This window comes from Loxodonta africana, chromosome 1 (assembly GCF_030014295.1).
Source record: "Loxodonta africana isolate mLoxAfr1 chromosome 1, mLoxAfr1.hap2, whole genome shotgun sequence".
In the NCBI taxonomy this organism is placed as follows: domain Eukaryota; kingdom Metazoa; phylum Chordata; class Mammalia; order Proboscidea; family Elephantidae; genus Loxodonta; species Loxodonta africana.
Window position 1 is genome coordinate 150,607,247 of NC_087342.1, and position 22,076 is coordinate 150,629,322.

At 36.4% G+C, this 22,076-nt stretch overlaps 1 protein-coding gene across 9 annotated transcripts in view; it reads right to left on the bottom strand.

The window, feature by feature from the left end:
- RNGTT (RNA guanylyltransferase and 5'-phosphatase) overlaps window positions 1-22,076 on the bottom strand; it is a 351,931-nt gene that overhangs the window by 101,119 nt on the left and 228,736 nt on the right. Inside the window, exon 16 of one of the 9 annotated variants that reach the window (XM_064288919.1) lies at window positions 1-21,880. This exon is cut by the window's left edge and continues 13,671 nt beyond it. The exons of 7 other annotated variants lie outside the window; for them this stretch is intronic. In XM_064288919.1, coding sequence (XP_064144989.1) covers window positions 21,707-21,880 — 174 coding nt within the window. In that variant the 3' untranslated portion in view covers window positions 1-21,706. The remainder of the gene's footprint in view (window positions 21,881-22,076) is intronic. One more of the 9 variants, XM_064288924.1, reaches the window with a different exon arrangement.

A 22,076-nucleotide genomic window follows, 5' to 3' on the forward strand; every position in this document is an offset into this window, starting at 1 on the left:
ATAGCAAAAAGATGGAAGCAACCAAGGATTGCCCAGCTATGGATAAATAATGATATATTCACACAATGGAATACTATGCATCAGTAAAGAGCAATGATGAATCTGTGAAGCATTTCATAACATGGAGGAATCTAGAAGGCATTATGCTGAGTAAAATTAGTCAGTTGCCAAAGGACAAATAGTGTATGAAACCACTATTATAAGAACTGGAGAAATAGTTTAATCAGAGAAGAAAATATTCTTTGATGGTTACGAGAAGGGGTGGGAGGGAGAGAGAGGGGTTTTCACCAATTAGTAGGTAAGAGCTATTTTAGGTAAAGAGAAAGACAACACACAATACAGCAGAGCTCAGCACAGCTGGACTAAACCAAAAGCAAAGAAGTTTGCTGAATAAACCGAAAGCTTGGAAGGCCAGCACAGCAGGGGTGGGGGCTTGGGGACCATGGTTTCAGGTGACATCTAAGTCAACTGGCATAATAAAATCTATTAACAAAATATTCTGTATCCCACTTTGGAGAGTGGTGTCTGGGGTCTTAAACCCTAGCACGCAGCCATCTAAGATGCATCAATTGTCTCAAACCACTTGGAGCAAATGAGAATGAAGAACACCAAAGACACAAGGTAATTATAAGCCCAAGAGACAGAAAGGGCCACATAAACCAGAGACTAAATCAGTCTGAGACCAGAAGAACTAGATGGTGCCCGGCTACAACTGATGACTGTCCTGACAGGGAACGTAACAGAGAACTCCAGAGGGAGCAGGAGAGCACTGAGATGCAGACCTCAAATTCTCATAAAAATACCAGATTTAATGGTCTGACTGAGACTAGAAGGATCACAGAGGTCATGGTCCCCAGACCTTCTGTTAGCCCAAGAGAGGAACCGTTTCCAAAGCCAACTCTTCAGACATGGGTTTGACTGGACTACGGGATAGAAAATGATACTGGTGAAGAGTGAGCTTCTTGGATCAAGTAGACACATGAGGCTATGTGGGCAGCTCTTGTCTGGAGAAGAGATGCGAGGGCAGAGGGGGTCAGATGCTAGGCAAAGGGACAGGAAAATAGAGAATGAAGGGAGGGAGTGAGCTGTCTCATTAGAAGGAGTGCAACTAGGAGTATATAACAAGGTGTATACAACTTTTTGCATGAGAGACTCACTTGGTTTGTAATCTTTCACTTAAAGCACAATAAAAATTAAAATAATAAAGTCAGTTGCAATGTCTAATCTGAAATTCTAACAACGAACTATGTGCACTCCTGAGACAATGACAATGAAAAAGACAAATAATGCTTCCGTATTGGAAGAGTTTTGACCTTGTAGATCCCAGGGTTTTAGGGAGCCAAAGAGCTCCCAGATCACACTTTGAGAATCACTTCTCTAAGTCAGTGATTCTCAGCCAGAGCTGCCTAAGAATCATCTGAAGAGTTTTAAAAATACAGATACTTAGTATACTCCAGAGATTCTGATTTAATCAGTGTGGCTATGGCTCAGGGAATAGGTATTTTATAGTAGATTCCTTGGTGATTCTAATCGTGCAGCTGGGATTGAGAACCAACGGTCTAGGCAAAAGGAATTAGTAAATATTCTAGCACCAGTTTCACATTTGTCTCTAAAAACCCAATACAGTGCGATTTTACACAATTATTCCAAAGTAACACCACTCAACCTTCTTAGTTAACCCACTTCAATGAAAGCTACTACTGTATAGATTTGGTACCAGTAGTTAAAGAGGAGGGCAAGAGTGCAGCATAGGGCAGGAGCCCAGAAGAAAGTACTGACTCACCACTTAAGTAAAGTTTATAGAGCTTCTTTTATGTATGTGCAATAGGACAGAGCTGTTAATAGATGGTGGTTAGCAAAGATTAAAAAAAAAAAAAAAAAGGGAAAAAATAAAACTACTGTTTGCCCTGATAGTGACAAACGAAACCAAACCAAACCTGAGCCATCAAGTTGATTCCAACTCATAGGGACCCTATAGGACAGAGTAGAACTACCCTATAGGGTTTCCAAAGAGCAGCTGGTAGGTTTGAACCGTCATCTTTTTGGTTAGCAACCTGAGCTCTTAGCCACTGTGCCCCCAGGGCTCCAATAGTGACAAAGAATATGATATATGAACATGAATTTTCATAAAAAGAAAAATAAGGTTACAATAAAAGGAAAGCACTTTAAAGAGGTTTGGGGCCTTCTGTACAGATTAACCCAACTGAAGTTGCTTAATTGCCTTATGTGATTAAAGTTCCCTAGATGTTTAAACGGCCAGCTGTAAATCCTATCTTCTAATAAGAAAAAAATTAACCAAACATGGTGAAGAGGCAGATTACATGAGGAAAACCTTTTAAAATGATAGGAAAGGAGACACAGAATGTATGAGAAAACAGAAGCTTAGCTGATTTTATAATAATTATTTTTAAATAATTAACTCACAAATCTCATCATATCAGTAAGCTTTCCCTTTGGGGGAAATTTTGGGGAGAAACAGGTAGTTTGGATAGACTGAAAGCATCTCCTGCACAGTATTTCTTAATTATAAAAAGGAAAAAAGTAACTTCACTGAGAAGAAACTCAACAGACACTACCTTAACCAAGTGATCAATGTTAATGTCACCAGTAGTAAGACATTTTTTTAATTTTTTTTTTATCATCTACTCTGACTCAGTGAGAAAGGTACATCAATTCTGTGGTACTCTTCAAAAAAAAAAAAAAAACCTCAAACTCAAATTGAGGTATTGTATCAGGGTCCCCTAGACCACGCTTGACATATTCACAGTACTCAGAAGTTGTTATGCTCATGATTATCGTTTATTACAGCAACAGGATATACAGTAAAATCAGCAAAGGGAAAAGGCACATGGGATAAAGTCTGGAGGAAACCAAGTAAAAGCTTTCAAGTGTCCTGTCTTAGTGAAGTTGTACGAGATGTGTTTAATTCCCCCAGTAACAATGTGTGACAATATACGTGAAGTGTTGCTAACCGGGGAAGCTCACTGGTGTCTGTGTGGCCAAGGTTTTTTTAAGAAGGCAGACATGCCTCTGTGCTTTGGATACACAGTTCCCTCTCCTATTAAAGTCCTCCCTGGTCTTCACTTGGCAAATTATCTCCCAAGATTCATTTCAAACGTCACCTATGGTTAACTTCTTTAACTAGGTAACTCCTGTTCTCAAATATTATTTACTTAGTTATGTTAGATTAGAATACTTGATACAAAGTACTATAATTATTTGCCTATGTGTCTCTCTCATAACTAAAGTACATGTTCCTTGAGGGTAGAGATCCTCTCTTCTCCCTTTTGCATGCCCTATAACATAAATAACACTACCCGGGGCACGAGAGGAAACCCTGGTGGCATAATGGTTAAGAGGTATGTCTGCTAACCAAAAGATCAGCGGTTTGAATCCACCAGGTCCTCCTTGTAAACTCTATGGGGCAGTTCTACTCTGTCCTATAGGGTCACTATAAGTTGGAATCAACTCGATAGCAATGGGTTTGGGTTTTTTTTGTTTTTTTTGCAGGGGCCGGGGGGGTGCAAAAGAAAGATTTAATAAATGCTTGCTGAATAAACTAAACAGGATGGGAGGGGAAATGAAATGCTTCCATTTGTTGAGTACGATCTCGGCACTGGGTAACACACTCTTTACATATATTATTTCACCAATTGAAATAATGACTGCATGAATGGAAAGAAGATTTAAAAATATATTTTAAATATTATTAATGACAACCACAGATAAATCATGAAAAGTTCATTATCCATGAACCTGCTAATACTTTTATACCTACTCCTCACTTACTTCTTGTTGTTGTTGTTGTTGTTGTTAGGTGCCCTCAAGTCAGTTCTAGCTCATAGAGACCCTATGTACCACAGAATGAAACACTGCCAGGTCCTGCGCCATGCTCACAATCGCATTTATGACAACTTTGAAAAGAATTCTCAGGCAGCGCCTCGGAAGATCTGGGCCCATGTGGGGCTGCTGCCCAGCCCAGGGAGCCTTCACCTGGCCACTCCAAACAATATACCGGAGAGTGCCAAAGGTGCTGGGGAGGTTGACGGGGGTAGGCAGGGAGCGGGACGGGGGGAAGTGGGCTGTGTGGGGCTAGCGGGCCAGGGCAGGCAGAGGAGGAACGGGACCCCCGCCCAGGGAAGGCAGCGGGAGGCAACACCCAAACAGCCTCACCACCACCCCCAACCTCCTCAGGTTCCACGGAGGTGGGGAACATGTGGTGGTGAAGGGGGGACCACCGCACCACAAGCATCCCCAGACACACTGGGGGCACCCAATGACCAGTGAGCAACAGGAGGTACACTGGTGCCAGAGACGGGGCACAGCCTCCAACTCTTGCATAATGCTGATTTCTTCTAAGTAGCTGGTCTTTAGAACCTAACCATGTCAGTAAGTGAGGAGTAGGTGTATTTGCCATGCCCCGTATTAATTCTAACATAATTTTGCCTTCATAGTTAGCCTAGAGATGAAAAAGATATTTAGATGTCTATTGGAATATTTGATTCCAAGTATAGTTAATGGATAAAAATAAGAAAAGGTTAAAACCGCTAAAGTAAGTTAGTACTCAAGTTACACGTAATTTACTGAAGGAACAAGATATTTTAATGTATCCTTATGTTTTTGAAGTTCACACTGCATGAAAACTTAATATTAGGCAGGTTGTTCTATAATGTGACCCAAAATGCAATACTTTTGTTTTTATTTCATTTCCTAAAAGCTGCATTTCAGGAAGAACACAAGTTTTCCTCACAACACAAAATTAGTAAGTAAGAAATGGGTTTGACTAAAACAAAAAAACAACCATTATCTATAGGGTATTTTTCCAACAGTTTAACACCCCAGGAAAGATTCCGTGTCTCTAATGTTCTGTGAACAATAGTGAGCACATACCCAAAAACACACAATAATGTTTTGTTTAATAATGTTCCCTTGTGACACAATGAGTAAAATTGCAAAATCTAATAACATGCATGGAAACCAAGTTTATGAACCATATTGCATGCAAACACACACACACAAACAGTCCCTCGTTCAACCTCAAAGGTTTTGGCAATATAACTGTAAAAGGCTCATTATTTCTACTACTGAGGCAGAAAACTTGATGTAGCACATTAATCAAGAAGCATCAGTTAGGCAAGTTTGTATGTCCTTACAGACCCGTGGTCAGAGAATCATATTAAGGCAGTATCGACCTCAAGATGACTCTAAAATTACACATCATTATGCAAGTTTCATACCACCTGAGATATAATGTATTTGTTTACTCTGTCTTACTCCATTGTAACGTAAGATCTATGAGAGGAGGGATTTTATACACATTGCCACTCCTAAAACAGCATCTGGCATATGGTTGTTGTTGTTGTTAGGTGCCGTCGAGTCAGTTCCGACTCATAGAGACCCTAAGTACGACAGAAGGAAACACTGCCAGGTCTGGAGCCACGCTCAAGTCATTATGCTTGAGCCCATTGTTGCAGCCACTGTGTCAATCCATCTTATTGGGGATGCCCTCTTTTCTGCTGACCCTGTACTTTACCAAGCGTGATGTCCTTCTCCAGGGACTGATCCCTCCTGACAACATGTCCAAAGTATGTAAGACAGTCTCACCATCCTTGCTTCTAAAAAGCATTCTGGTTGTACTTCTTCCAAGACAGATTTATTTGTTCATTCTTCTGGCAGTTCACGGTATATTCAATTCAATATTCTTCACCAGCACCACAATTCAAAGCTGTCAATCCATCTCACTGAGGGTCTTCCTCTTTTTTGATGACCCTCTACCAAGCATGATGTCCTTCTCCAGGTATTGGACCCTCCTGATAACACGTCCGAAGTACATGAGGTAAAGTCTCTCCACTCTCGCTTCTACAGCATCCTGGCTGTACTTCTTCCAAGACAGATTTGTTCATTCTTCCAGCAGTCCATGGTACAGTAAAACCTGTGAAAGCCGGACCCTGTGTAAGGCAGAAACTTGACAGACACAGAAAGCTCAAATATGTCCACTAAAGCAAGCGATAGAAAAGTGGTTAAGACTGCACCCGCTCAAAGGCAGAAAACTTTCAGTGAAACCTGTGAGAGGTGCAACTCAGAAAAACAAGCCCAGGTGAGCTGAGGCTCTCACAGGTTTCACTAAATATTCAGTATTCTTTGCTAACACCATAATTCAAATGCACCAATTCTTCTTCAGTCTTCCTTATTCATCATCCAGCTTTCACAAGCATATGAGGCAATTGTGGAAACCCTGGTGGCATAGTGGTTAAAAGCTACAGCTGTTAACCAAAAGGTTGACAGCTCAAATCCACCAGGTGCTCCTTGGAAACCCTGTAGGGCAGTTCTACCTTGTCCTATAGGGTCTCTATGAATCGGAATCGACTTGGCAGCAATGGGTTTGGTTTTTGGGTCGGGGCACTTTAGTTCTCAAAGTGACATCTTTGCTTTTTAACACATTAAAGAGGTCTTTTGCAGCAGATTTACCCAATGCAACATGTTTGATTTCCCGACTGCTGCTTCCATGGGCATTGACTGTGGATCCAAGTAAAATGAAATCCTCGACAACGTCAATCTTGTCTCTGTTTATCATGATGTTGCTTATTGGCTCTGTTGTGAAGATTTTTGTTTTATTTATGTTGAGGTATAATCCATACTGAAGTCTGTAGTCTTTGATCTTCATCAATAAGTGCTTCAAGTCCTCCTCACTTTCAGCAAGCAAGGCTGTTTGTCATCTGCATATTGCAGGTTGTTAATGAGTCTTCCTCCAAAGCCGATGCCTCATTCTTCTTCAAGTAGTCCAGCTTCTTTTATCAATACGATCTTTAAATCTTCCTTGAAAGTATCACGTTTTATTGAATGCATGAGGCCACTGATTTTAAGAGCCACCAGTATTTTATGTACCACTAAAAAATAAAAAGCAGCTATGTGACACAGTATAGTAGACGCTGTAGTGGGCCATGCAGATCTCTCCTCCCAGAAATGAAGCACTCGTTCCCCATGGCAGGAGAATTGTGTATCGACAGCTTACCCGTGAGTCACTCTCTAAGAACTAAAGACAGCCTCTTCTTCAAGGTAATGACCCCTTCCCTATAAGTTCTGGCATCTAACGATGTAGAAGTACAAGGATTAGCCCTTATGCCTCAATCAGGGACAACTGTGTGGAACAATTCTAGTTTCAGAGCTACCCACAGTAACAGCTGAGACCTATGTTGCAAGAGCACCACAATTCCAACTTTTCCTGCAACTAGTCTTGCTTCTGTTATTCTCTTTCAGGTGTTGTCCCTGCAAGTACTCACCAATAAACTGCATGCAAATCTCTGCCTCAGAATCTGTTTCCCAGGGAAATTGACTTAAGACTGACACGCTCATTGAAGGGCCATTCCAATTTCAGAGACGTTAAAATGTGAAGGAAAAAAAGTATACCTTAGAGTTGATGAAACAGTATAAATGGAACTAGAGGGTCAGAAATTTTAAGTTTTGAAATTTAATGAAGTACCACCACTAACCACTACTACTCTTACATGTGAGGAATGGGTTGACTTTCTCATGTAGGTCAATGCAAAGGTAAAGACATCAGGCTAAGGAGCAGAAGTCCACGAAAAGATAACCATGAGAAGGTGAAAGTCTCCTAGGAATTACTGGTATCTTGGGCTCTGGGCTTTCACAAGTCACAAAACTGAGCAGTGGTGGTGGTAGAGGGTAGGTAGCAAACCATTCTCACCCAGGATGTAAGAGGTTGACAGGTCCTTGCTGACATCTAAATTGTATAAAATACCAATAAACCTACTAAAAAAAAAAAAATCTCCAAAAGTAACACAGTAAATAAAGCGAAGAACTGGGGTGAATACTAGATCAAACCTTATCTAAAACAATTACCAAGTAAACTAATGGACCTACTCAATCACTTTAAGGTTCAGTTCTCCATATAAAATTAGGGTATTAATATTTCCTTATTCAGCAAGTAGAGTAAAAGAGTTACTCTCTGTCATGTTTGTGCACAAGAGATTCTTATACAAAATACCTTATTAATTGAAAGCTCATTCATGTAGCCCAGGTAATTTCCAAACTAAAATTTAAAGGTTAAATGAAAAGAGATGAACTATAGATAAACACAAATTATAAAATGCCATTGTTGATAAAGGTCTATGAGAGCAGTGGTTAAGTGTTCGGCTGTTAACCAAAAGGTTGGCCCTCAAATCCACCAATTGCTCCTTGGAAATCCCATTAGTGCAGCTCTACTTTTTTACTCTGTCCTGTAGGGTCGCGATGAGTCAGAATTGACTCGATGGCAATGGGTTTGGTTTGGTTTATGAGAGCTCTACTTTCAGAATGACAAACAAGCCTCTAGCTATTCTGCCTAAGTGAAGCATACAGTCAGCAGTTAATACAGTTAATACCTATGCCTGTGCTAGGCTGAATGGTGGGGATCACAAACTTCCGGGTTTTAAAGCTTCTGATTAGCAGCAATTTATAATGTAACAAAACACCCGAGAATGTATAGTACAGGATATACATGGAAACTGGATTTAAAAGAAAAAAAAAAAAACAAATGACACTATACATTTTGTCAGGAAAAATTGTGAAGAACAGCTTATACATGTAAAAGCCATAGAAATTTTGGCAGGCAGACATAATTAACAAGGAATTTTGTCAGAATATTTCTAATGCCTACGGTTTTAAAAATATTTCCAGGACTTTCTGAAAACATAAGGATTCAGAATCTATGTTACCTTCAGTTTCACTGACTCACGACAGTATTCTGGGGGTAGATACAACCTTTTATCAATAACGTTTATATCTACATATATTTCCAAAACGCTGAAGAGGTCTAATCTAATTTCATCTCTCAAATATGACAAACTAAAAATCTAAAATGAAAGTTAGTAATATTCTAGTGCAGTATTTCTTATACACAAATATAAATCACTCTGCTAATTTGTCCAACAAAGATGGATAGATGGATAGAGAGATATAGATATTTAATTACAGTATATGTTGCCAATGGGCAGAATGGGAGGTCTAGAGAAACAATGAACAAGTTTATTATCCTCTGTCCTATAGGGTCACTATGAGTCGGAATCAACCCAACAGCAGTGGGTTTATTACAGCTGAACCTAATCCTAACTTATGTGAGTCCCTACCTTACAGGCTGGTTGTTACTACATAATAAGAAGTATTTAACTTGTCTGTTGCAGTGTCTGGTTCAATAAAATTGGAAAAGAGTTTATTATCCCAAAGGGCATAAGGACAGGATAAAAGAAAAAAAAAAAAGTATAAATAGCTAATCATAAAAATTTTGAGCAGAAAGTTACTTTATAGATCCTATCTCCAATGCCCTCATTTTCCAGATAAGAAAAGTAAGGGGTGGAAAAGTTGCATGATATAGGCCAGATTAGAATGCTAATTAATGAAGGTCCCAAAACCAAAAGCCCATGGCACATCACAAAGAATGTAGAATACCTGGATGGCTTAACTGACTTCTTTGCCTTAAATTAAAGCTTTCTTAAATTATAGTGACATGGTGTACTTCATTTTGGTGGCTAGTCTTACTTTCCACCATTCTCCTTCCTTTACATACTAGAAGGGCTGCTGTACCTCTGATGGAAGAAATACAGGAACTTCCTGGTTCTCTCCAGCTCCTTGCTGCAGCCAGAATCAGATTAAAGAACCTTACATCTTTCTGGCAGCCCAAATTTTAGGGGACACAGAAGGCACAGGAAAGAGAATATATCAAAGGAGAGACAGAGGTGAGAATAGTGGCAAATACTTTTCCTGCCCCTCAGAGGAAAACAAAAAGGTACGTGTATCCAGGAGGACAAGAGCCCCTGATTTTCCTGATAAGGAAAATCACTTTAGTCTACTCTTCAAAGTCCAGAAAGTCTCAGAATTGGCCTCCCAGGAGATATCCATCTGACCTTGTCCAAGTTAAGATGAAGGAAGGAAAACTAGTGGATCCAAAATGACAGCACTGGAGATATGATATATAAAGTAACTAAGTCTAGAAACAAAAATTTAAATTAAATGAAAAATATTTACTAAAATATGCCAAATATTTAATAACTTTGGGATATTAAAAGATTCTGCATATCAATGATAAAGTTATATCCTAATAAGAAACAAAACATAAGATGAGTACCATACTTTTACACAAATAACACATGCCTTCTGTGTTTGCTTGCCAATCATTTCCTCCTCCAGAGAGGTAATTCTATAAGTACACCATGCTCATTTTTTAACCTATAAAAAAATCAGTGTAGCAGAGCTTACAAAAATACCTTGTGGGAGGAGGGAGTGGTTGGCAAACAAACATAGATGACACGCATTATTTGCGTAAATATATGATAATTGACAAAAGAAAAATAAATGACCGGTAAACACAGAAAATTGTTCAAGATATTAATATCCAAGCAAATTGTCATTAACAAGGTATCAATTTTTATAAACAAATTGAAAGCTTTTTAAAGTAATTATGCTCAAGTGTTGACGAGAGTGGAGTTAAATGGGCATTCTGTCAGGAGTACAACCTTTCTGGGAGGCAATTTGACGATATGCATCTAGTAGCCTAAATATATCCTTTATTCTACACCTTTGGATTCATAGGGCATATTCCTAAAATGTAGATCAGAAAGAACACAAAATTAAATATAGGGTTGTTCATAGCAATATTCTTATATAATAGCAAAAAGTAGAAACCTAAATTTCAAACCATTAAATAAATCGAAATGTAATGGAGTGTTCCCACTGCCGTAGAGTTGATTCCAATTCATAGTGACCCTACAGGACAGAGCAGAACTGCCCCGTAAGGTTCCAAGGCTGTAAATCTTTATGGAAGCAGGCTGCCACATCTTTCTCCTATGGAGTGGCTGGTGGGTTCAAACCGCCAACCTTTTGGTTAATAGCCAAGTGCTTTAACCACTGTGCCATCAGGGCTCCTAATGGAGCATTAAAAAGCAACAATAAAGAAGTGTCAAAAGAATATTCAATAACAAGGTAAATTTTGTATGTGATGTGCTAGCTGAAAAAATTATGCTGGAAACAAAAATGTATATGTATGCTAAAATACCACAAAATACTAAAATTGACTGACTCCAGGCAGTGTTCTTGCAAGTGATTTCAACTTTGTTTTTTATACCATTCTTTATTTTCTAAATTTCCTACAATAGTTAAGGAGAAATGTTTTATTAATTAAATATACCTCAATAGAATATAGAAAAGAATTTGTCCTAAAATGGGAATTTATTTACCCTAAGCATTAATTAAGAAGAGCCAGAAATGTTATTTTTCCTTCAATGTGAAAGATACAATTACTGATCATGTGTCAAGACGAACCATATCAAATTTAGCACAAAAAATTATATCTATAAATGGAATATATCTGAAAATAAATGAGGGTATTATCATCTAAATCAGTTTAGGGCATAGAAGAGGAGGAGCTGTGGGAAAAAAACCTTTACTGTACCTGATAACATATGTACCACAAATAAATCACCTTTGTTAGAAAGCATACATACCCTAACATAATCTGTTTATGGATCAGATTAATCCCTAAAATTTAAAAGATAATAAACTGAAAAAAGAAAGAAAAGTTAAAAAAAAAAGATAATAAATATTCTCTGGACATCAGAAGTGTTAAAGCTGTACATATTAACCAGAGACAAAGTAAGATCTAATGCTCCTCTGAAAAGCAAATCAATATTGTAATGTAAACTGTCCTTGAAACAATCATTATCCTTTTTATACTTACAAGATTTTAAAGCAAACTTTCAATATAATTAGTTAAGTGCTGAAATCACTTATTTTAATAAAATAGATTTTGTATGCATGTGTGCCAAATCTTCCTCATTTAATGTCTAGGTATACTACTTTAATATAAGCAACTGGATTTGCTAGAAGTCTATTACTTATTCGTAATATCATTTATCCAATGATGACTCAGTCTTAGCAGCTATTACAGCAGCAGAGTTTAGAACTTTTTTTTTGCCTCACCCCAGAAGCAAGTCTGGCCTGCCAAGAAAAGTAAAAATCTTAATCCCATACAATATTAGGGGCTTTTGTTTGGGATCTCCCCAGGATATTTTCCCCCTTTCTGCTAAAAGATCAGAAAGGGAAAGATGTTAGAAGAGATCCCAGCTTAGGTATCAGAAACTGAGAACAGAAGATTCCAGTGACAACTGCCAGGAATACTGAGTCTGTGTTACGTCATTCTCAGATGTGTTGATGAATAGGTAGGTAGGTAGGCAGGTGGGCAGGCAGGCAGGCAAGCAAACACACAAAACAAATAAATAAATTACCTGCTGGTGCCATTGCAATTTAATTTTTGTACTCTGTCTCTATCATTACTAGCACTAAGCCCACTAGAGGAAATGGAAAATTACAGACAGAGGCCATAGACGGACTACAAGTCTAAATGATGTTCTTGGCATGAAGCTTGATTCAAGCAATGGTGCTTTATGAAAAAAGAGTTATAAAAAAAAAAAGGGAGAGATGGCACTCTGCAGTATTCCAAAAGGAGACAAAAGAGTTGAGAATGAGGGTACCTTACTCTTAAGTAAGGTTTAATTTTCTGGATTAGATGAAAAACAATTTCATTAACAGAATGGCTATGTAAACGGGAGGGCTCTTTCAGAAATATAAAAGCCCAAAGAATTCATTCCAAAGGGCACAAAGTGTTTTGTGGTGTTTATCAATGTTCTTTAATTCCTCTATCTAAAAATGTAAATGTACAAGGCATGATTTTACAAAAGAAGTAGGAGAAAGAAAAAAAATTAATGAGGAAAACAGATATCTCACGGGAATCCAAGAATAGGAATGATTATAGAACTGGGATTTAAGGCAGTTATACAAACCTCTACATCATGAGTTCATGCACACTCATCCTAACTTCCAACCCTTAAGAGAATTCAGTTACTCTCTACATGTTTGTATCTCTCAGAGCCTCTCCACATTACCAACTACTTTTCTTATCTTCTATTCAAATGATTTTTCTCTATCTCAAAGATTTTGACTGAAGTTTAATTCTTCATAACTTTGGCTTGTTTATGACCCTTCTTTATATACGTGTTCAGCTTTAGAGTTCAAAGATAATTGTTTGACACATTCCTTATTTTGTAACTGAAACATGTTAGGGCAAAACTTTAGCCTGGTTCCCTTTATTTCAGCACAGCTTCTCAAATCAGGCTACTTCGGACGCTGCTCACTAATCTCTGTGGGGTACTCTTATAGTGGACTTATAGTATAAAACATCTTTTAGTAGAAAAGGAGAACTTGGAGAAGAGGATTTAAAATCAACTAAGAACAAAACAACAAGAACAGTAACTTCCCCAGAGAAAGGGCACAAAGAAGAGAAGGAGCAGAAACAGGCACAAAATTTTTCCCTTGGGGGAAAGTGGTCAAAAAAGCACTGAAATGTGTTTTGATTAAGTGCTCTGAAGATATTATAACTTCTGGCTACATGGAGGGGTATACTTTTCCAGGGCTTAGTATATAAAGAATGAAAGGAAACAGAAAGGATCTCTCCTTCAATCTTTAGTCATAAATAATGGTAGGAAATGTTCAGAACTAATGAAAACAATATAACACATTTTCAAAAAGCCCAATAAAATCCACACCTAGACTCATCCTAGTCAATTTGCAGTACACCAAAGACAAAGACTAGATCTTAAAAACAAACAGAAAAGTTACCTTCAAAGGAGACAATTATACTGACAGCTGATTTCTCAACAGCAATAATAAAAGCCAAAAGATACTGGAATGAAATTATCTATATGCTGAAGGAAAAGTAACTTTTAACTTAGAATTCAATGCCCAATGAATAAGAATAACATAAAGACTGTAATAAAAATAAAAACTAAGTTTGCTACCAGCAGATCCTAAAAGAAATATTAAAGGATGTAACTAGTGGCAAAAATTTAGTAATTATGCACAGAAAGTATGAGATAACAGAAGAAATGCACAGCAAAAGAAGTTGGAAATATGTAGGAAAAGCAATAAAATATCAATGGTATGCAACAAAAATGATACTGTATTGTGAGCATTAAAAAAGAGAAAAAGTCAGCAATAATACGTCAAGTGGAAAAGAACGATTAGAATTGTTCGGAAGGATAAAGATGTTAAGTTAATGAGTTATATATGCATAGTAAAATTTCTAGGGTAACCACCAAAGAATAAAATTTAAAAGTATAACTCTAAAATGAGTAAGGGAAAGATAAAAAAAAGTAGCAAAAGTAGGACAAATAACACAAAATAAGATCACAAAAATAAACTGATATATACCACCAATTATATTAAGTGTAAATAAACTAAATGTTCTATTTAAAAGATAAAAATTGTCAAAGTACAATAAAAAATGCTCTTTACAAGAGACAAATATAAATAAACCAACAGACTGAAAGGTAAAGGATAAAACAAGATATACCAGGCAATTACTAACCAAAAGAAAGCTGACAGAATTCTAGTAATGTTAGATAATGTAGTGGGTGAGAGCAAGGGTAGTCTTTCAAGACCAGTCAGAGGTTACTGTAGTAGCCCAAGTAACATAATGCTAGTATGGATTAAGATCATGTCTATGGAACAGGAAATAAGTCAACATATTTAAGGAACACCTAGGAAGTAAAAGTGACAGGAATTAACAGGATAGCTAGGTAATGGAGCAAAGATGATTCACAGGTTTCTGGATTATAAAACCAGTTGAATTATGTTGTCAACCTCACTATCTTCTAGCCAGAGTTATTTTCTAAAATACAGAAAATATCGATTTATTTTTATAACCTTCACTAAATCTCCAAAAATAAGTCCTAATTCTTTACTAGGGCTTTCTTAGTAAATCATAATCTGGCCCTGGCCTACTTTTTTTCAAGTCTCCACTTCAAAAATTAGTCATTCAATAAAAATTCTGTGTAGTTTCATGCCTTCTTCCAGATTATGTTTTTTGCCTTGAATACCATTCCTATTCATAAGGTCCTGCTCAAATGCACCATTTTCCATGCACCTTATCTGTGCTAGTGCTCACAATTAAAATATTTTTATATGTAATATAAGATTGCCTGGGCTCCTGTAGTACTTTATTCACACTGATAGTACAGCATCTTCCACACTGATAGTTATTTATATATCTGTCTCCTTGGCTAGAGTATTTACTCTTTCAGGATAGGACTTATCAATCTTTTTACTGCCAGCACTAATAGTGTGGTCTGCACAAAGATGGTTTTTAATAAATACTTAATGAATAGTGATAAATCAGTTATAACTAATACTGCTATTTACTATGCTAAAAGTTTAAAAAGTAAACAGAAAGACAACTAGGATAGTGAATTTTTTTCTTTTTCAAATATAAGATTCTGAAAAAAATGAATAAATGTCTTTGTTCCTTAATAATGAATTCATGTAATTTACAGTTAATTCATTCTAAACTCTCTTGAGACGATGTAATGTGGTCTATATCTTTGACAACAAACCCACATTTAAATGCCTTGCAATCTTCACAACTAAATACTACATATTCTCACTCTATTTATAGAAATTAGAATGGTACCCAAAATGGATAAATTTGGTAATTTGATGAAATCATGTAATTGCTTAACGGTCAGTAAAAAAATATTCTGGATACTAACAAGTTAACCCATATGTCATTTATATTATCAATTTCCAAGCAACTAAATGAAAATAAAATATTCTTAATAAAAAAAGATGCATAATGTAGAATTCTTTTGGTGATTACAAACATAGTTCTCAAACCTGCAATGGCTCTTGTTTACCAATATAAACATAAAGTATCTTTGGGCTGTAGATATAGAAAACCTTCAGCAAATAAGAATTTCTTAATAAAGGAACACAAGGTAATAATTTATTATAAAGAAAACTGCTAAATGTATAGCATTTATATTTGACAGTGTTGATATATGGGCATTTAGAAATCTAAAGCTTAAATTATTAATATACAGTGAAATTATTTCCTATAATTAAGTATAATTTTTTAAACAAAGATCATAAATAACAAGTGCCAATAAATTAAGATAATTAAAAACCATCGCTAACACTACTACTACATGTGGCTTTGCGAAAATTTTGCATCATAATTGTTTCTACTACCCCATTGTTCAAGACTTGGAAGTCCAGTGTGCTAAGATAGTTTCCTGAGGTACACAAAGAACTAAATGAGCCCTTTCCATTCCCTTCCCCCATCTTCTCTCCCCTGAGATTCAAAGCTTAATATGAGTTCCATTTTCTAGAGATAAAAGGACTGCATTAACAATGATGTGCCCTAGCTGTCTTCTTTTTATAATAAATTACCATATTTATATTTTGAAGCTGTCATATACTACAGGATATTAAATATCATCTCATAATTAACTCTTTAAACCAAATTAAATGGCTTGGTTCAAAATAGACTGAAAGTTAAAGGAATATAATTCTATTACTAATTATTTCAATAATCAAAGCTATTTTATTCCATAATTGATTTCAATTGAGAAATGCAAAGTGGCTAAAAGCTCAAATCTTTCCTCCTTTCATCCTTAAGATATAAATGAAATTTGAACTTGGAGCTTTTAGCAATAAATGTGTAGTAAAGAAAAATCGCACTGATTGAGGGTAGGGTTGCACAGGCAACTACTGTAATTGCTGTCAATAAGTTATACATCTTGTAAAATACTGAATTGGCAAAAGTTGTGTAATAGACATATTTACAACAATGATAAAAAAAAAAGGTAGCTGCTGCTAAGGCTGCTTATGCAAAACAAAACACCTCATGACACTTGGTTTCTAGGTTTGGAGGTTTAGGGTCATGGTTTCATGAGACATTTCAGCTAACTGGCTTAATAGCTTGTTTAGTGTCTCTGTACTACTTCCTAGTTTGTTGCACAGTGCCTGGGGTCTTAAAAGCTTACAAGTTGCCATCCAAGGCACAACAATTGATCTTTATTCGCCAGAGCAACAGAGGAAAAATGAAAGGAATAAGAGGAGTAAATGGAATGTGTGTCTAATTGCCTCCATGAACAACTGCCTCCTTTGCCATGAGACCAGAAGAACTAGATGGTGTCCGACTACCATTACTGAAAATTCTGACCAAAGATTCCATAGAAGAATTCCGATCAAAATGGGGAAAATATAGAATAGAATTTCAAATTCTCACAGACTCTAGACTTTCTGGAGCCATGGTATGAATGAACCCCTGAAACTATTGCTCTGAGATAACCTTTAAACCTTAAACTAAAAATATTCCCTGAAGTCATCTTACAACTGAACAATAGTTTCCTTAACTAGTAAAAAAAAGTCTGCCTTGAGCATTATGCTCTTCTAAGAACTATCTATATTGAATCAAATTGACAATAGGAACTTGAAAGATTAGATAGGAGCCTCAGGGGACAGTGAGTTTATGTTAATGAGGAGGAACAACTCAGAAAAGGAGGATGAGAATGGTTGCACAACTGGATGAATGTAATCAATGTCTCTAAATAATTCATGTAGAAATTGCTGAATTGGTGTATGTTTTGCTGTGTATATTCTCAACAACAAAATTAATAAAATTTAGAAAAATATATATATAGTAACTTCATAAATACTTCAGACTAAATCCTAATATAACAAACTAGAACAAATTGCTCAGTTTTAAATTCTACCCATAACTATATCAAACATAAGTCACTCACTGCCTGCAATACGTTTCATTTTATTAGGCTTAGTAACATTTTGGTTATGTTGTTGTTGTTGTTAGGTGCCGTTGAGTCAGTTCCAACTCATAGCGACCCTATGTACAACAGAACGAAACACTGCCCGGTCCTGAGCCATCCTTACAATCGTTGTTATGCTTGAGCCCATTGTTGCAGCCACTATGTCAATCCACCTCGTTGAGGGTCTTCCTCTTTTCTGCTGACTCTATACTCCGCCAAGCATGATGTCCTTCTCCAGGGACTGATCCCTCCTGATAACATGTCCAAAGTATGTAAAACGCAGTCTCACCACCCTTGCTTCTAAGGAACATTCTGGCTGCTCTTCTTCTAAGACAAATTTGTTCGTTCTTTTGACAATCCATGGTATCTTCAATATTCTTCTCCAACACTACAATTCAAAGGTGTCAATTCTTCTTTGGTCTTCCTTATTCATTGTCCAACTTTCACATGCATGTGATGCAACTGTAAATACCATGGCTTGGGTCAGGCGCATCTTAATCTTCAAGGTGACATCTTTGCTCTTCAACACTTTAAAGAGGTCCTTTGCAGCTGATTTACCCAATGCAATGTGTCTTTTGATTTCTTGACTGCTGTTTCCATGGCTGTTGATTGTGGATCCAAGTAAAACGAAATCCTTGAGAACAGAGAAAAGACTGAAGTTGTCAAGGATTTCATTTTGGTTATAAATACAACTATTTTTGCAGTAGACTGATATAATATCACGGAAAATACTCTTTTTTGAGGACACTTACAACACAAATTTAGCAAGACAAATATATTTTTAGGAGTAAATAGAAACTTTCTTCTCATCAAGGACAAACTAAGAACTTCTGATGATCCTGAACAGCATTATCAAGATTCTAAAAGCAAAAAATTCCTTTATATACCGTTTGAGAAAGAAATTTATTAGAAAAATCAATATAAATAATAGAATTGATATTTCGAACTAACTTTTAGAGTTCTGACAGAAATATGATTTAGGGAAAACTGGTTTTTGTTGTTGTGTTGTAACCTTTTATTTCCCCGAAAATTAATTTTTAATAAATTAGACCATAATAGAATCCTACTCATGAAGAAATAATAAATAAGCATATTTCTTGAAAACAGTATGTAAAAATGTATTTGAACTGAGAAAAAGTTCTGAAACGGAGACAAAGTCAAGCTATGAAATGATTGTCAATGAGCAATGAAGCCAGTTAAAATAGTGATGAGTTCAAATATTGTTAAAAATAAGATATGGAACTGAAATATAAATGTCTAAAGATTTTTGTATAAAAAAATATATAAGGAAAAAATAAAAACATAATATACACGATTTGGATCTAAAATCACAGATTACACTAACAAAAATCAACAGAAGCAGAGAAGTAGGTAAAATGCATATTGAGCTTCTTATATTAAATATGGGAGTCTTGAGAGACAGGATTTCACTCTAGATTCAGGTATTTAGAGAAACACAAGTTTAAAAAGACCTCTGACAAATTTAAGGGTAAGTACAAATAGTACTTAATATAGAATACATAGTATTAGACTATGAGGAAAAGTATCGCTCCTCCTAAACAAAAAAGTTGTTTAGGATTTTTATAATCATAATTTATTAAGGAAAGAAATAAAATAATAAAGCAAAACAAACAAAAACAGAAAAGACAGACCACTTGCAAATTAAAACACACAAATATATTAAGAATTCTAGGAAGATAATTTAAACATGTCTCACTTCCTCTTATACTCCACTCCAAACTATTAGCCTTTTAAAACCAAGGGTCTGCTGACCAAAAGTGAGGTATTGAATTTGAGAGCTTCCTGGCAGGGGAACCAATTTGTGGCTTTCCCTTTCAAAGTCTGAGAAAAAGCCCCAAGATGAAGATTGGAAATAAGCAAATTCTAGAATGAGCATAAGCCATAGGAATCTATGAAAACACCTCAGACAGAGTCAAGATTGGCCCCAGATAATGTGCCTAACCTCCCTAGCCCGCTAGGAGCTAAGCCTGAAAATGGCTAATGCCTGAGATGGGAAAATGTATAGAATTAAGGAAGCAGGAGGCTTTCCCCACTTATTTAGTGGAGGGGACTGGAAGCCCTCACTTTTACTACATCAATGATCCACAGGGATAAAGAACACATACTTTCCCTTATCGTGTAGACTGCTACCATTTTGAGCACTTCAACAACCACACTTGAGCCCCAGGTTAGCCAATAACAACAAAAAAGGAGAAAAAACAACGTAACCCACAAAAGAAGGGAAAAGAATCAAACTGACATTGGACTTCTCATCTTCAACACTAAAGTCAGAAGACAATGAAAAAGACAGACAATAACTACACCTCAAAAATTCTATACCCAGGTAAGATACGACTTACCTATCAGGAAAAAGAAAGAGATTTGCAGATAGGCAAGAATTCAGAGTAACTTATGTATCCCATCTAAGAAAAATACTTAAGAAATGACTATCCAGAGAATAAATGAATTTAAACAAGAAAGGGAAAATAAAGGGAAGGGAAAAGTGGTAGGCAATGAATCTTGCAATATATAATCTGTGTTAAATTTAAATTGGGTAATGATAGATTGACTGGGAATACATAATACAAGACTCAAAAAAAGGATTCCTGAAATAAAAAAGAACATTCACGGAAATGAGAAAAACTCTAAAAATAGCCTAGAATCAAAACCACTAACATGTTCCAGTAATACCTATAAGGAACAGGTGGGGGAGAATGTTCCAGTAAATGATTCAGTAACACCTGGAGGGAGGGGATCATGAGAATAAAAACATTCCAAAAATTTCATCTGGGAAAGGAGAACACGTTGGAAATTATTCCAAAAATCTTATCTAATCAGAAGGGGTGAAGAGAGCATCTTGGTGGGAGATGCAGTTGGTATCTTACTTCCAAATAATAACAGAGAACTATATATCTGATTATGAACGCAAGAAAGGAAAGGAAGCCATTACTGCAATGGAAAAGTATCACAGAAATGACAAGTTACAAGGGGAGAAATACAATTGATACCAACGTGATCACACAGAAACAGTCTTTAACAACAACAACAAAAAAAAAACTAAGTACAATAAATATAAATTAAAGTAGGATGAATAAAACCATGTACCTCAGAACACTAATTTAGAATGGATTGAGTTCTCTAGTTAAAAGGCAAGAGGCTACATATTGAGTTCAAATAGCAATATCAACTATGTTTCCCAAAAACACACTTAAAGTAATAAAGTTTGTCCATCGAAGGATTAATGTATGGAGAGAATGAATATACAGATTGTATATAACTTATATATTATTACTACATTCATAAAAGATACATACAGTATTCAGAAAGATGACCTCAAATCAGGAAAACTGAGGGAACCAGGCTTTGGGGATTTCCTCCAGTTTGCTCATTTGGAGCTAAGTGCTAGCAATATGGGGGATACAACCTAGAGGGATTAAAAAAAAAAAACCTAGAGGGATAGTTGTGGAAAATCCGAATGGAGGTGGGGAGGGGGGCGCTTTTTATGATTCTGGTATCCCTGGAGAAATAACCTAATCTGACGGTAAAAAATTGTCTTTAGCAAGCCATCTAACACACAGGTTCCAGGTTCACCAACTACCATCCACCACTGCCACATCACTACATTATCAAACAGTTTCATTAAAAAAAAAAAAAGCTATCAAACATGCGCAATCTTGCTGTAACTGATTGCCAGTTATTGGTTCCCAGGTGTATGTAATCATGTATTTGCTACGTCTCAAAACCAAAAGGGTTTCGGCATAATAGTCTTAACCCATGATTTATCACAGTGAAACAAAAAAGTTGAAAATAAATCAATGGGCAAAAAGATACCCAAAAAATTCAAAAAAGAAGAAGGCAAAAAAAGGCAATATTAGTATCAGACAAGGAGGAATACTGAATATTGGCTAAGAATACTGAATATACCACGCACTTGCAGAAGAATGAACAAATCTGCCTTGGAAGAAGTACAGTCGGAATGATCAGCAGCAGCAAGGATGGTGAGACTTCCATACTTGGGCACTTTATCAGGAGGCATCAGTCCTTGGAGAAGGACATCATGCTTGGTAACGTAGAGGGTCAGCAAAAAAAAGAAAGACCCTCAATGAGATGGACTGACACAGTGGCTGCAACAATGGGCTCAAGCATAACAACGACTGTGAGGATGGTGGAGGACAGTGTTTCGTTCTGTTGTACAGAGTCACCATGAGTCGGAACTGACTTGACAGCACCTAACAACAGGAGGAATTTAGGGTTAAAGATGATAAAAAGTATAAAAAGTGCATGGTATGATGACAACTGGCATAATTTGTGAGGCAAAAGTATCAATTGTAAATCTGCACATACAGCACCTAAATATAAAGTAACAGTACTAAATATGCAGGGAGAACTTGATCATACTGTAAAGACTTCAAAACATCTCTTTTA